Source organism: Lactuca virosa, chromosome 5 (genome assembly GCF_052849685.1).
Source record: "Lactuca virosa cultivar CGN04683 chromosome 5, Lactuca_virosa_CGN04683_v6, whole genome shotgun sequence".
Lineage (NCBI taxonomy): Eukaryota > Viridiplantae > Streptophyta > Magnoliopsida > Asterales > Asteraceae > Lactuca > Lactuca virosa.
Window position 1 is genome coordinate 218,747,583 of NC_136430.1, and position 17,411 is coordinate 218,764,993.

Below are 17,411 nucleotides of genomic sequence, written 5' to 3' on the forward strand. Positions count from 1 at the left end.
GCCTCCTGAGAGGACCCAAAGAACTACAAAGGTTGTTATTTCTTCACCTCTTCATTGGTTGGTGTTTTAATCTTTCTATAACTTGCAAGAAGATCCTTGGTGGGTATAAAATGTTTATGTTATTTCAAAAAAATTAAAGTCTTCCGTTGCCATATTTTTCAAGTTTATGAAACTATTTTTGAACTAAAACCCAACAATTTATACTTTGTAACATCTTATATTTATGTATATATATTTTAAATGTAGAATATTTTCAGTTTATATTGTAAATATGAACCGTTTATAAATTTAATTCATTAACTAATTTAATTTTGGTTAAACATCATGTCAACTTATTTAGTATATTTTATTGTATAGTAATTTAATGGTCATTTTAATTGTAAAAAGATAAATGATGATTTGTGTAAACCAACTATTAAGTTTGTGACGTTGAAATGAAAGTTATTATTTGTAGCCTTTTGTTCATTTGATTTTATTATTATGTATAATGATTAGTATGTTGTATAATTATCAATAAAATGCATGCAAATTTGAACATTTTAGGATAAGTTTATATTTTATGTTTATATATAAATATTTTGGTTTAGAGAAATTAAATATCCTTCTACAATTTGTTCATACTATCTTTCTACCCACATGAAATGGTGATAAGTGGATTAAAATATTTTAATTTCATTAAATGCGCCATTAAATGTGACATATATCAACATTTGATATGGTAGGAGAATAAATAGGAGTAAAATGTAGGAATATATTTAATTTATGGTTTAGTTTAAATTTTGATACATTTTGTATGGAAACTACATTATAATTAGTTGTATAAAAAAGTAAATAGAAGTCTTAATGTCTTAAAATGTCTAAAAAACAAACCTTTCAACGAATAGAAGTCTTAATGTCTTAGAAATACAAATTAGCAACACTATATGTAAAAGAAAGAATCAAATTAGCAACAACAATATATAGATTATATACATATATTAAAAGTGGGATGGGTTAATGAAAGGTCATGGGTTCAAGTCTCTTAGGAGACATATATGATATTTAAGAGTAGGTTTAGATAGTTTGCGGTTAAAAAAAACTGCAGTAGCTATTCTATTCATTTTCGGGAAAATACCGCCAATAGACAAAAAATCGGGGGCAATTTCAAAATTTGATCATAAAAATTGACTTTGCCAGGTATAGACATGCATTCCGCGGAGGACCCTCTGCGGACCTCCGCAGAATGACGTCATGTCCGCGGAATCAGAAAAAGTGTGATTTTTTATCGTTTAAAATATTCTTCCGCGGGGGTCCTCTACGGAGACATTAAACCCTCCGCAGAGTGAGTTGTTTGGCAGTTCATAAATCCCTCCGCAGAGGAACTGACGAGGAGCTCCGCGGGGAGATTAATGTCTCCGCGGAATGGGTGGTTGCAACGTATTTGCGACGGTTTTTTTGATATAAAGTTTTTTTTTCATTTTTTTAGCTCCATTTGCATATTAGATCAGTTTTAGTGTTACAAATTTGTTTTGAAAAGAATTATGAGTTTTGTTATTTTCTATACTGGGGGTTTTTGGCAGATAAGTAATGGGATTAACACCTACGTTAGACCAAAGTTTAACAACTTAGGTTTACTGCTTCCGCCAAATTTTGATCGTCGAATATTGTTTGATTTGGTCAAAAGTAAGGCTAATGTGTTCAATAGTAATATATCATTGTGATTTCAACACCCGGTTCGTGGGTATGTTATGAATATTGTAGACGAAGCAGATGTTCATCAACTCAGAAATGTAATTTCTGAAACGAAGGAGATTGTGCATTTGTATTTGGAGGTGTTTGAGGGATGGGTCGAACAGACAGAAGTGGTTGACAAGATTGAACCATACAATGTTGAAAACATTGTATCTGATAATGTTGAAGAGTGTCCACAAGAAGAAACTGTGGCCGTGAATACAGTGGAAGAAGAAAATTTATATGAGTTTGGAAGACTGGCTGAGAAAACTTTTTCAGACGGTGAAGAGTCAAATGAAGGATGGTCAGAAGATGAGTTCACACACGGGAAAAAAGCTTCATACATATTTTACGGTATGCCTCCCATACCTGATTGTCCTGCTCCTATTGTTGAACCCAGACCATTTCACAGTTTAGGTCCAAATGATGATATGTTTGTTCGTCAAACATATGATAACAAACAACAACTAATATTTGCTTTGAGTCTTAAAGCAACCAGAGAAAAGTTTCAGTTTAAGACCAAACATTCTAACAAAAATCGTTATCAGGTATATTGTGAAATTAAGAACTGTAGTTGGCGTTTATATGCAAAACGCCTTGATCCCACCGATGAATGTGAAATCAGGACATTCAACAACGTGCACACATGTTCGTCATTACAGATACACCCAAATCATAAGCATGCAAATAAAAAAGTTATGGGTACTATATTGCATGAGATTATGGGAAAAACTCGTTCCAAAGTTTGGAGGCCTAATGAAATATCAAGGGATTTGAATGCTTTTCTGGAAATCAATGTAAATTACAAACAAGCTTGGCGTGCAAAACAATATGCTATGGAACTGTTGTTGGGATCCTCCGAAGAATGTTTTTCCAAACTTCCTATTTATTTTCACAATTTGAAGAGGCATAATCCCGGTACGGTGGCCTATATACAAACAGATTCAGAAGATTGTTTCGAGTGTTGTTTTTATGCCATTGGGAGCACGGTAAATACAAAAAATTGTTATTTAATATATAATTAATTGTAAAAAAAATTTATAGTGTTTATGTGTTCCATTTTCATATATTGCAGATACGAGCGTTCAAACGTTTTTGTCGTAAAGTTATAATTATGGATGGTGCCCATTTGAAGGGTGATTTTAAGGGAACCATATTGCATGCAGTCGCTATGGATGGGAACAACCAGATAGTGCCCCTTGCGCACAGAATATGCAAAAAAGAGAGTGGTCTTACTTGGACATGGTTTCTTGAAAAGTTGTATGAATGCGTTGGTGATTGTCAAGATTTGACGTTTGTAACTGATAGGGCCGATGCAATTCGGGTTAGTATTGAAAATGTTTTCCCACATGCTCATCATGGCGTATGTGCTTTTCATCTACTAGGAAACATAGTACACAGGTTTGGGAAAAATGATAAAACAAAAGTGTTGTTTTGGAGGCTTGTGAGAGCTTACAAAAGAAATGTTTTTGAAGATTTATGGTATAGATTTAATACTACTAGGCCGCAAGTAGCGGCGTATCTAAGTGAAATTCCACGTGCTAAATGGACTAGAGCATATTCCCCGTCGAAACGATACAATTACATGACCTCGAACAGTGCAGAGTCCATGAATGCTTTATCTGTAGATGCAAGGAAGATGCCTATAGTACCCCTTCTTGAGTTCTTCCGTCGTCTTTCACAGGAATGGTGTAACAAGCGTCGATTGGATGGAGGTATGACTTTAATTTGGACTTTAATTATGTTGAATAATAAGTTCATTATATATATGTTCTTTACAGGGCAACGTTCAACAATACTAACAGAGTGGGCTGAAAAAGTAGTTAGAAAAAATGAAGAGCGTACGACAGGATGGTCCGTTTCTGGTGTTTCAGATGCAATATATCAAGTGCATGATTTCAAACATGGTGGCATAGTTGATTTGAGGCAAGAAACTTGTACATGAAAATATTGGGAAGGAACTGGGTTGCCTTGTGGTCATGTCATAATGGTCTTAAAGCACTTGAAAAAAACTAACTTTTGGACATCTGGCTATAGATGCGTACAAAATGGAAACGTACCGAAGTACGTATCAGGAGGCGGTTTACCCCCTTCCTGAACTGTGTGATTGGGAGATTTCCGCTGAGATGATGGTTGTTAAACCCCCGATAATGGATACACGTCAAGCTGGTAGATCGAAAAACAGAAATCGTATCCCGTCACAAGGTGAGGAACCTATAGTAAGAAGGTGTAGTAGATGTGATAGTACAACACATAATGCAGCGACTTGTCCGACATTGGTCCCAATGAAGCAAAATAAGTCTAGAAAAGGTAACTCGACATCATGTAGTAACACAAAAAGGAAAGGGAAAGGGACGCAAGGGACACAAGGGACTCACGAGACGCTAGACACGGACGGGACACAAGAGATGCGTAGGACGCAAGGGACGCAAAGATAAGACTATTGTTCAACGTTTGATTTGAATGATTGATGTTGTATGTATATGTAATTATGTCATGTTTTGGAAGTCGTTGATTGTGTACTTTGAAATGGTGTGGTTACTTTAAAGATTATGGGTAATATTATGGTTATATTAGTGCATCATTACTAGTACAATAATAACTAAAACTAGACGATAATACATAAAACAAAACAAGAACACATAATAAACGTACAACAACAGTAATTAAAGACTTAAGGGAATTGCAATGGATACTTTTCTTTCTCCATTGTTATATAGTCGTCCCTAAATCTTATTTTATCTTCAAAACGGCCCTTTTCCCGCCCAAGATCGATCATTTCTGCATCCTTCTCAGCAAGCCATTTTTTAGTTAGTTTGATATTCTTCTTAGTCTTTTTTATCTATTCCTCGTGGTCTTTGATTTTTTTTCAATTTGCATCCTTTCCTCAACCTCTCTGCACTCTGCCGCAATGAGGTCACGACGTTCAGTGAGAGCCCAAGATGACTCTTTATATTTTCTTTGTTGTTCTTCAGCCCATTGTAATTATTGCAAAGTTTCATCAGACATATACGACTATCTTATGTTTGGTGATGGGGCAAGAAAAGGGTCGATTGGATCACAACAGAAACAATCAACTTCGTTGCACGAGCAAATATACAAATTTGAAGATGAACTCATATTAAATTTCAAAATAATTTGTAACTCTTTACCAAAATTTCAACTCCGTGGTCATGAAAATATATAGAGGGACCATATATAGACCCTTCAACTCCGAAGAGAGGTGTTTGTCAGTCCGCAGAACTGTATGTCAGTCCGCAGAGCTGTTTGCCAGTTGGTATAGCTGTGTGTCAAGTCGTTGCCATCCTTACATTAAAATTATGGGAATACAATTATTTATTAAAAGGTAAACATTATTTATTAAAAATTAAACAATGCCAACGGACGAAAAGTAAGGTTCATATAGAACTGAATACAAACTAATATTCGTTGTCATCCGTACATTTCAATTCAAGTCAATTGTCGTGGAGTTAAGACGACAACACTTTCAACTGGTATTTCCTAATGCCTAACGGTTGGAATATGATTAACCATCTCAATTTGAAAACCATTTCGATACACCGCGGTAGTTAACTTTAAATTTACCATTTGCTGGATTTCTACAATTTCAAGCCTTTGTAGTGAAGCTATGGCATGCTCACAAGGTATACCACATTTTTTCCATTTACCGCAACTACAAATACCACGGTCTAATTGCACAGTTTCGGTGGTTGAATACTTACGCACTTCATATGTGTCACCAACAATATGCCTAATCCTACAGCCATCGGAGTGGATAAATCTTTTCTGAAGCACCTTTAGTGCATAAGGGGTTAAAATACCATGAAAATCCCCTAAGAAATGAATTGAATGATAAAACAAAATTTATTATGTCATAATGTATAATAACATATCAATTGAACATTTGAGTTATGTCATAACTTATAATTACCTCCGAATGCAGCACATTGAACATACACTGCTTGCATCGAGTCATGCACCATTTCAATGATTGTTGTTATTGGAAACTCATGGCTGTTTGTTTTTATCCAATTGACAACATCAGGAATGTCAATGAATTTAGCATTAAAACGTACTCTAAGGAAAAAAGCCCGTACCCATTTTGCAATGGGAATATTGTCAAGCCAATCAAAATCATTCCCATTGACCTCATGTTGTAAGTTGTTAAAACATGCATAAAAATCAGACATATTATACGCTTTACAAGTCTTCCAGAACAATTGCTCTACATCTGTATTGCTTCCGGTGGAAACGTGTATTTTCTCAGCTATATGTTTACAACAATAGCCATGATATGAATCGGGGTAGACTCTTTGAACTGCAAAGTCTATGGAATCAGACATATGGCTTATGAAACCAACTTCCGTATTGTCACCTAAACATTCTTTAAGCCTTCTCATGAACCATAACCATGAATTGTCACAGTTTATGGTTCCCAAAGCAAACACTATGAGAAGGGGTTCATGATTTCCATCTAAAGCAACCTCAATGTACATGGATGTTACATACGCCCCAATTAGAGGTATTTGACCAACGGATATGATTGGTATCTTAGAAGTGAGAAACGTACGAATCTTCAAGTCAAGATAATAATATTAGCCATATAACAACTTCAAATAAATAAATATTTATTTACTATAAGGGATTACATACCACGCATCCCAATGCCACAAAACAAATTTGGAAACGATTTTACTGATCTTTTGTAATGTACGTGAAGGTGTTAGGATTGGTTCTTTGCAGATTATGGAAAAAAGTTGGTAGGTTGGAGAAACTTTTTCTTAATACCTGATTGACTTAACTCATTTTCACAACTTTCGACACCTTGTAAAAATGAAAAATGCTTGTCCAATTTAAAAGGAATCAGTATACATTATTCCGCAGAACTTACTTGTCAGTCCGCGTAAATGACTTATCAGTACGCGTAACTTATTTGTCAGTCCGCGTAACCTGTTTGTCAGAGCTGTTTGTCACAAGAGACGCATGGGACACAAGAGACGCGCTGGACGAGTCGGACGCAGAGCTGTTTGTCAAGATAAGAATATTAGCCATATATCCAACGATCATCCATGAAAATATATAGACCCTTCAACTCCGCAGAGAGCTGTTTGTCAGTCCGCGTTGCTGACTTGTCAGTCCGCATTACTGACTTGTCTGTCCGCATAGCTGTTTGTCAGTCCGCAGAGTGAATGGTTAGTCTGCAGAGCTGTTTGTCAGTCCGCGTTACTAACTTGTCAGTCCGCATAACTGTTTGTCGGTCCGCGTTACCTATCTCTTTATATATAGTAAAGCATGTATCTATACGTCCGCATAAATGTGTACTTTCCAAATATCTAAATGTAGCACTGCCAAAAACCAATGGGTATGAGGAACATTTATGGGGAAAAGAAACTGCAAACAAAAAAAAAAATTAAATAGTCATAAATTCAGTTCCTAAATAAAAAAAATAATTAATAAACTTAACTAACCATATCCACATCCTTCCATTTAGGATGGCCTCCAACACCATTTGCTATATTCCTATGAAAAAATGATTTTCCGTTTTGCAAATTGAGTTCTTGAGGGGATATCGTCCACCTTGCGTTCGCCGACCGTCTGTCCATGAGCAAGGCACTCCATATCGCAATATGTTGTACGTTTTAAGATAAAAATGTTACAATTTTTTATATAAATTATCGTCTAAAAATGTAGTTAAAAATTATATTTAACGAATGTTACCGAAGAAATTAACCACCCAGCGTCAGTAACTGCAAGTAACCTCGACCAAAACTCCCCATCCAGTGTGAGCATATGCAGCCTATGTTTAGTGTTTAGGTTGGAAGAGATCGTATTCTATTCTCTCCAAAAACTCAACGTACTGGCAGCTTTTGTGTGATGTTCACCCACGTTCGATGACAGCTCAACATGCGTAGGTGTAGGCTCAAATTCCCCTTCCAAACCATGAGTACCTATATCATCATAATGCAAATGTGTATCATGGTAATATTTTTCTTCCTCCTCTTCATTTATCATCTCCTCCTCCTCCTCCTCTCGACACCCTCTGTCTGGTTCAACATTTCTGTCTGGTTCATCTTTTTTTTTTTTTTTTTTTTTTTTTTTTTTTTTTCTGTAATACACGATCTACTTTAGAAGTTAAATCAACCACAATGCCTAGTAGATGCTTCACTAATGCCTTTGTGCTCGTCTTCTTCTTCTTTACCAACCTTGATGTGTTGTTTGACATATAACTTGTTTCTATTTTAGGATGTTGCGAGGAAGAAGCATTTGTGCCAGATTCAGTCGAAGATGTTTCTATTTCGGACTTGTACATCTTTCTTCGAGCAGGCTAGGCAACAACAGGTGGACTATTTCGGACCGGACTACGTTGCCGTGGGGGAGACTCTACAGGGTTAAGAGTCCAATTGACATAGCGAACATAAAACGACAACATCAGCTCCTCCGGGGTTGCCACGACATTAATAGGTTGGTTGTTAGGCTGCAGAAATCAGATTGTTAGTTTAACATGAAAATACATTGGAATTTGTAACTATAGATGATCGTTAATATAAAAAGCATACCACAGACACGTTGATTATTCGACAACATTGAAGCCAAGATAACGATGTTTTACTTCTCTACGCCCTCATCCGTGGCAATTCTGTCGGCGTGCGTATATAAAACTGGGTTGCCTCTGGGAACGTCTCCAAAATCCATATCTATGAAAAAAAATGTAAGTATCATGATATTATACTATAAAAGTCATAATACAAACTTATTATATAATACAAACCGAAGTTCAAAGTTTTTATAGTATAAAAAACTAAACATTGATAACTATTTAAATGCATTAGAAAGTAACCTTAAACGGAAGCATAAAACCGACAACAATATACTTGTGTACTTTATTGGATTCGGGATTGGCCTGCTTGAATAGTCTAAACTCTTCTATTTTCTTAAACATTCCACGTATCAAATGCGAAGTATAGGTCCAGAAATACGTACCCCATGCAAACCTGTAATTTTCAATTTATTTATTTATAATAATTATTATTGCATTGCATTTATACACAATCTTTAAATGTAATACCTGTTTCAATCATCTTTATTATCAACAAGCTTGTATACTGCTGCGGGAATGCCCGTTTTAACGTCCCGTCCGTGGAGACCCTTCAACATAAAAACAAGCTGGATAAGCATCACAACATCTTCATCTTGTAGTGCCAAATAATCCGGGGACATAATCAAGTCTTCTAAATCTTTCAGCCGCAAACGTGCATCAGAAATATCTGGGAACAACCGAGCACGAAGATTTGAATTTGACCGACCTTTTTCGTCATGGAGTAAATCCACTTAAGGACCAACTTTTAAACCACAAATGAGAATATATTCAGTTTCACCAAAACCCAACTACATCCCCTCTATATCAAAAAGAAACCTCCCCATTTCAAATATTTCTTGACACCTTACTTCGTGCAACATCATCATATGCACAAGTAAGGGATCACCATGTGGGATATGCATTCCTAAGAATATTCCAAACGGCGAAGCTTCGAATAATAGTCGTTGTGATTGTGTTAGGCGCGGAAAATAGTCTTTAATGATAGTCCCCACCACGCCTTTCAAAGTTAAATCCGCTTTTTGATTGAGATCTTCGTGCTACACAACAAAAAATAGCAACATACTTTTTATATATAACTAAATACATAAAAGAAAAGGGCAAAAAAGCAGAAAAATAAAAAAAAATTGTGGAAAAACCATTTTTAATGTCATTCCGCGGAGGCTAGAGGTCATTCCGCGGAGGCCTCTATGCGGAGTGACCTTCACCTCCGCGGAGACCTAGCTTTCTTCGATTATATCATTCCGCGGAGGTAACACATCACTCCGCGGAGCATCCTCTGCGAACTGACATAACCCTCCGCGGAATGGATCATCCCCAAAAAACGAATCCTGTGATTTCAAATTCTAAAAAACCTAAATCTGTATACATATTCCCTATAATAAATTGGGTTTTCCTCAAATTTTAATCATATACGACATTAATAATAAAATGAGAATGTGAGAAATACCCGGGAACCTAATCCATCGGCCAAAACATCGGGGAATTTGCCCTTCATCGGTGCCGGATTTGAAGTGGTATATACTTGATTTCGCCGGAATAGGTCGTCGTTTGACGTCGTTTGAGGGCGTATTTCGCCGGATTTGAATTCGTCTCCGGAAAAAGAAGTCGATCAACACCCATGCGGAACCGATGCGGAGTGACGAAGACAACCGGATTTGAAGTCGTCGCCGGAAAAAGAAGTCGTTATAAAAAGTGAATGATTGTCTATATATAATTGTATTGATAGAAGTTTACTTATTATATCTGACTCTAAATAATTACCCTTTAAAATTTCAATTTCTAATATAATTACATACCAAATATTTAATATTATATTATATTAAAAACATTTATTAATATTATTAGTTCAGTTCGATTTATAATGGTTCGGTATTTTATGAAAACCATAACCGAACCATATGTACTTGATTAATCAAAATTTGAAACCGAACCATTTAGTAATGGTTCGGTTAAAATGGTTCGGTTATATTGGTTAATGTGGTTATGGTTCGGTTTTTTGGTTAACATGCAACATCCCTACCTGCCAAAGCCCTAAACTCGATTTCAGTATCTGCAACCATCGGCAAGTGAATCTCAGGTACGATCAGGTGGTAAAAAACAGTGTGTTTGCCTTCATTCTTGCATTCTTCTTCAGCTAAATACATGTATACTGACAAAGAACTTCATTTTTGCTGAGAAGGTAATGTTTATTTCTCTTTCACGTTTTAACTGCTCTCCTCTCTATTCAATTCATACGCCCCCAACACCCTGAATAAAACCCTACCAGTATTCGGTTGCAGGCATCAGAGTGCATTCTTCTCCGGTGAGTGTTGTATAAGGTACCCGAACTTTCACTTTTCATTCATATTTACAGAGCCAACTTTGGTCTTTGATTTGAAATTTCCACAAAGCTACGTGTTTATTTCGGTATGATTTTGTTTCCATTTAGGTTTGCTTTACACTTCCATCTTCACCTACAATTTATTTTGGTGTTTGATTTGGGTTTCCACGCCATCTTAGATTGTCCCACGTTTTTCAACCTCAGTAATCGATTGGCGTCAAAAAATCATTTGAAATTAAAAAATTCCTGCGAGATCGATTTAATGGTGGGGTTGAGGGAGTCTGGTACTTTAATCTTTGAATATAGTGCTCTATTATTTTGATCTTCGATACCTTGCTTATTCATTGCTCTATTTTGGTACCTTATAGGTTTATTCACACCACAAAAGAAATGCAACACTGAGACTGGGAAGGACAAAGTAGTAATTCCTCATTATTTTATTCACACCCAACGGCTTGAACAATATTGAGTTTTTGTTTTCACCAATTAAGTTTTCCAATAATTTACTTGAACAAATAGCAATGTACCTTCGTATGTTTGTGTTTAGTTTGATCATTGATGTTTATCATTTGAATCCATATGTAATTGTGTCATTTGTTAACCTAACAGTTACTAAAAAAATAGTTAAGACCTTATATTCGATTTCGTTATTTTCTTATTTTAGTTATGTAAAGTTACTTAAATTGTTAATTGTTGATGCATTGAAAAGATTCAAAGAATTATATATCAAATAAGGATTATGAGGATGATAATTGAAAGCTACAAAAATGTTGGCAAATGTTGACTTTGGGTTTATTGTGACTACATGTGCAACTGCCCCTGATGGAAATGAAGCCATTGTGGGAGGGCAAGATGGTAAATTACGTCGTAAAGTGCACATGGTAAATTGCAAACTAAAAAGAATAAAACATAAGCATACGGCATACCTTTTATTATTATTATTATTATTATTATTATTATTATTATTATTATTAATAAAAAAGAATAAAACACAAACAATCATCTCAATAAAATTTCTATGCTTCAAGTATTGAATCAGGTCATTTCATTTGTTAATCCATATTATTTTCCAATTTTTGATCACAAGGCATGTGTAAATAATGTTGACAATCGAGGTTTGATTCCTGATGCTTTGACAGAGGAGGATAGGAGGACAAAGGGGTTGTTACCACATACCAGCATACATGCAGATTACACTGTACAAAGAATCCAAGGTATTCCCTTTTCTTGAATCTTGATAGCTTCTCATAATCAATATAATATAAAAAATTAGATTCTTTATGTATTGATATTTTGCACAACTTGGTATGGGGACGTATGTTAAGAATTATCACTATATATTTTCAGGCTGCAAAAAATGAAAGCAAGCATGATCATGGAAATACTCCTGACAAAGAGGGTAGACTTGGTTTGCAATTGCTTATATTGCTTCAGATATATGAAACCTCAGTTGCTGAAATGTGACATCACAAAACCAATCAAAAGGAATTTATATCTTTTGGCTTTCATTAATTTAAATGTATCTTGCAAGTTGTACCCAAGCGACTTCAAATTAAAAGTATGGTGTATGGATCCAAGTTCGTAAACTTAACAATCCAAGAAAAACAACACACATATAAGGAATAAATTACTTGATTTATTTATATAATGCTCATTATAACCTTTGATGCCAAGCATCTACGTTGGACCTGAGAAAGATATAAAGATAAAACTTTTACATATTTTCCTATTGTTTTGAATGCTAATATATAAATATTATTTGTAATGTTTGTTGTAGTTGTAACTGTTGATGGGATTTTATTAACAAAGGATGGTACCATGGCTGGTGGTGTGGGATGATAAGAAGATAGAAGGTTTGTGAATTAAAAGTTTGTCCCATGTACCTAACTAAAGAAAGAGTCTAAATCCATATCACAAAGAGTCCAATGACAAGGCCCAAAAACAATCCAGCCCATGCGTAGCATGGGCAATACCTTCCTAGTTTTCAAATATAAATTGTCCATAAACATAAAGCTACTACATATATTATAAAATAAGAAATAAAATAAAACATGAACTATGACAAAGCGGATACTTCTTATTTGAAAGATAACACAATCAACTGTATAGGAAAATAAAAGAAACCAATCGTAACTTTGAAAAATGAACAAACTCCATATAATTCCTCATCAAGCTGAAAATAACACCAAAAAACCATTGTTAGTCCAGATCTACAACAAAACCAAAAAAAATCAACATGAAACATTAGGATGAAAATACAGAGCAAAAACATACTTAGATGCTTTGAGGGTTGTAATGCATTTTGTTGGGCCCCTTTCTCGGAGCAAACATTCCCTCAACATCTTCTTTTCTTTCTTCAATCATTGTAAAGGAATATAAAAAGAAAAAGACCACACCTTACCTTGACATTGAATATACTATTTTTTTTTACTCTTTAGCCTATAATTTCATTAATGGTATTTGTAACTGTAGCCTTAACTTTAGGCTTTGGAAACTTAAATCATGATGCATTGTACTATTTGTAATTCGAGAATGGACCATAACCGACTAAAGTTGCGTTTTTATAAGAATCAGAAGTAAATCATCGCACCTACGGTCCAACCAATTGGGAGAGAATCAATAGATTCCTTTTTGAAAGCGATCCATCCTTCCCGAACGCAACATACAACTCCCCATTGTACTGCGCTCTCCAAGTGTGCCTATTCCCCCTTCTTCTGTTGGAACCTGAAAGTGAACCTCTAGCAATCCTAAGTCCTAATGTCATTCCAAAGTCAGATGGTGGTCCGAAGTGAAGATTGGTCCGGAATCTGTTTATGTCCGGACTTGAAGATCTGTTGGTGATAAGGAGATCGAGAGTGAAGGCATTCTGGAATGGATGTTTATGTCCGGAATGTTTGCTGTTCCGAGATCAATATTTTATCTTAGTGCATTTAATGTAATTTGTCTTTTGTTTGATTTAAGATGTCATAGAACTTAGCTTTATTTGTCAAACACGGATATTCAGAGTGCCAGATGTGTAACTCTTTTATCCAATCCTTTGATTGCAATTGGTTAGTACCATGTTTCATGCACTCCTATTTATAGGAGATTTCTATGTTAAATCAATGACGGATCACTTTCACTCACTTTTAGTTATATCCAAGTTACTTCATCTTTCTGAATATTCTTTCAAAAATTCTTCTTGTTCTTCATTTATTAACTTTACTTTGATCTTTATTCTCATTCTTCATTTATGGCTTGATCACTTGTTGAATGCATTAACTCAGACTTGACTGGTCTATCCAGGCTTGACTAGAACATTTATTAGCAAGCAGACATTGATCTTAAGCATTCACTTAAGGTTTGAGTTTTCAAACCTTGTCCCTGTGCATCAGATCTATTTGTTCTCACAATTGGTATCAGAGTTTGAGTGGTTGTCCTTTGAATCCATAAGATCAGATTATAGTTGGTTTGAAATTACCTTGGTATTTCAACCATTTCTGTGTTAAGGATAAAAGTTCTTCTATATACAACTTTTGCTTGAAGATATATCAACTTCAATGGCTACTTCTAATCCTCAACAAATGATTTCAATGCAAATCGCAAATAGTGTGGGTGGCCCTACATGTGCCCATTGCTAGTTGTGGAAGAATATGATCACTGGAAAGTTAGAATGGAAAGATTTTTACTAGCTAAAGAGAAAGGTGAAGATATTTGGAGATCCGTTAAAGAAGGTCCTCATGTTCCTATAAGAACGGTTGTGAGAGATGCTGCTGCTCAGCTTATGGGTCAAGATGAAGCTCGTCCAGCTCCTCTAACTGCAGATGATATTAAGAAGTTGCATGCTGATCAAGTTGCTTTCTCAGAAATGGTGTTTGGTGTTCCTCCACTCTTTGAGCACATCAAGTTGTGCAAATCAGCTAAAGAGATTTGGGACACTCTTCAAGACCTTATTGAAGGTTCGGAAAATATGAAAGACAAGCGTCTCACCTCAGTTGTCAATGATTTTGACACCTTCACTACCACTCATGGTGAATCAGTAGCCTCAGCCTCTAACTGTTACCGAATCGTGGTCAACAACCTGACTGCTCATGGGATTGTCCGAACTCCTTTGGAGTACAATCTCAAATTCATAAACAGTCTCGGCAAAGGATGGGGAAATGTGAAATCTTGTCTCCAAAGTAATGGTTCTTTAAAAAAGTTAAAACTCTATCAACTTTTTGATGAACTTCAAGGACACGAGTCTAATGTTGCTCAGACCATAAGGGAACTCTCAGGAGGTCCTCTTGCTCTTGTCAGTTCCTTTGAACCAACCATTCCGAACTCATCCACTTCGGACATTTTCAAACTCATTGTTCCATCTGTTCAATCCTCCTTACCTCTCTTACCCACACAAAACTATCATGTTGATGACTCCGAAGCTATGAACTCCGAACTCCGTTTCCAACAGGAGTTTACTCTACTCTCCATAAATACCAACGTCCTTTCAATCCCTCTTACAAACCATACCAAAATCGATTCAATGCTCCTCACCAAAATAATCCTCAACCATACTCTGTTCCGGAACCACAACCAACTTCGAAAAATCCTCCCACATACAAACCAAACATCACAAAGCCAAACTCTACTCCGGAACCACCGCAGAATCCAAAATCCGACAAACCAAAAATTGTGTGTCACAAGTGTGGACATACAAACCACTTCACCAAAGATTGCCTGGCTGAAGCTTCGCAAAAACCAAAGATCAAGGACTCTGCTTACTACGCTCGAAGATCTTAAGAGATGGCAGAAAGTGAAAAAGCTTTCGTAACAACTATATCAAGGGATGTTGAAGGATATTGGTCATCCGGAGATGAGGATGACATGGTGACTGGAAGAAACATGTGCTTGATGGCAAGACAAACTGTTGAATTTGATGAAGGGTATTGGTCATCTGGGTCAGAAGATGAAGATGATGTTGCTGAACCACACTACTGCTACATGGCCACCAACGATCCACCTGGTCGAAGCATCGTTCAGCAGGTAAAATCTATGATTACTGATAATAATTTTGATTTGTCTCTTTGTGAACCTTATCTAACCCATATCCAAACAGATATGAGCACCATCTATAAAGCCTAGGAGTCTGCCATAGAAGCCAGTGAGAAGAAGGAGTGTGAATTAAATCGTCTTAGGTTATGTTTTGAGGATAAAAATTTAAAAATCGAGTCTTTAGAGCATGAGCTTGTAATGTCAAAAGATGAATGTATCACTTTAAAAGACAAATGTGAAATCACCTATTCTGAAAGAAATGTCTTGATTTCTGATAACAAACGTCTGAATGCTAAGATAGATGCTTTGCATAATTCTATAGACATGCTTGAAGCAAACGAACGGATGACTCATAATTTTCGTCATCCATGGTCTAAAGCACCTGGTCTCGGAAGCGAGTTTCCAAAACCAATTGCTCGTCCCTTGAAGGAATTGCAAAATTTGACATTCATGGAAAAGGTTCCGAACATCAAACATTCGGACACCCCTGTTTCTCCCTTGTCACCTCTTCATGAGACCACATACCACTTTGCGTCCTTAATCATTGAGTTTCAACCAATTGTTGTCAAGTGTCCCGATTCCACGCCTCTTCCGCCTCTGATAAACCTGGACCTGAATCGGACCACAGAATTTCATCACAGTGTTTCAAATTGCATAGATTACGTTCCTAAGCATAATCCTCCTAACAACTGTGTTGTTGAAGAAATCATTCTGGTGACAATTGAAACTGTTGCCTCTGAGTTTGTATGGGAATCCTTACATGATAATGTTGAAACCTCAAGCTGTGTCTCATCTGATTCTTGTGAATTGGATTCCTTAGTAATCTCAAAAACAAATTTGGTTCCCATTAATCCCAAGTTTAGTAATCCATCTGCAGGACAAACTTCAAAATCCTCATCTCACCCTAAGAGAAAACCAATGCTAAATAGGAAGGATATTGTAGATCCTAAAGTGGAAGCTCGAAATGCACATAAAAAGGAAGTTAAGACTAGACAAAATTCCAGGTTCCTTGAAAACTCCAAAAAGAGCGTATCTCAGAATTCTCATTCATCAAACCATAGTCAAAACTCCTTCACACCCACTAAGATCCTCAAGAGACCTTCTAATTCTCTCAGTCCTGTAGAACCCAAGAAAGTAGTCAGTACTACTCAGCCTAAATCTCGTGTGAATGCCATGACTGTACAAAACACCTCTCCTCAGACTGTTTCATCTGTTTTCATTGCTAAATCTGATGGCACAATTTTTAAACTCAATCTTTTGAAAACCAATGTGTCATCAAGCAAATCAAAAATTGCTAAGAAAACAAATTTTTCAAAATCTTCAAAGCAAAATCTTGTGTGGAAAGTCAAATCTCACATTGATGAAACAACAGTTCCGGAGGTTACAACTGTTTCCAACGCTCCGGAATTCAATGGTCCGAAGAAAACTGTTCGCAACCCTCAAGTCATTGAATATGACTAATGGATAGATGAAAATACATTAACCTTCTGTCTGTTTCTGAAGAACTCAAAAAGTACCACTAGGAAACACAAAGTTGTTTCGAAGTCACAATCAAAGTCCAAAGCCCGTGCCTATGTCCCAAAACCTAACTCGGAGCCTAAAAAATCCATCACTCACTAATTTTGCAGGCACTTTGTGCTTCAGAGCAAGAAATAATATGGTATATTGATAGTGCTTGCTCCATGCACATGACGAGACAGAAAGACTTTCTGCGAGATCTCAAGCTTTCTCCAAACGCTGGTTACGTGACGTATGGCAACAACTCCAACTCTT

The 17,411-nt window shown here is 36.1% G+C and overlaps 2 protein-coding genes across 2 annotated transcripts; one reads left to right on the plus strand and one right to left on the minus strand.

Annotated features, from left to right (window-relative positions):
- Positions 1–1,727: 1,727 nt before the first annotated feature.
- On the plus strand, positions 1,728–4,148 carry LOC145112366 (uncharacterized). The gene is made up of 4 exons (XM_079048536.1): positions 1,728–2,699; positions 2,786–3,425; positions 3,492–3,647; positions 3,748–4,148. Exons 1-4 carry the CDS (start codon positions 1,728–1,730, stop codon positions 4,146–4,148), a joined length of 2,169 nt encoding a protein of 722 aa, XP_078904662.1.
- Positions 4,149–5,211: 1,063 nt separating this feature from the next.
- On the minus strand, positions 5,212–7,313 carry LOC145112367 (uncharacterized). The gene is made up of 4 exons (XM_079048537.1): positions 7,179–7,313; positions 7,033–7,101; positions 5,642–6,284; positions 5,212–5,543 (listed from the first exon to the last, which is right to left on the minus strand). Exons 1-4 carry the CDS (start codon positions 7,311–7,313, stop codon positions 5,212–5,214), a joined length of 1,179 nt encoding a protein of 392 aa, XP_078904663.1.
- Positions 7,314–17,411: the final 10,098 nt, after the last annotated feature.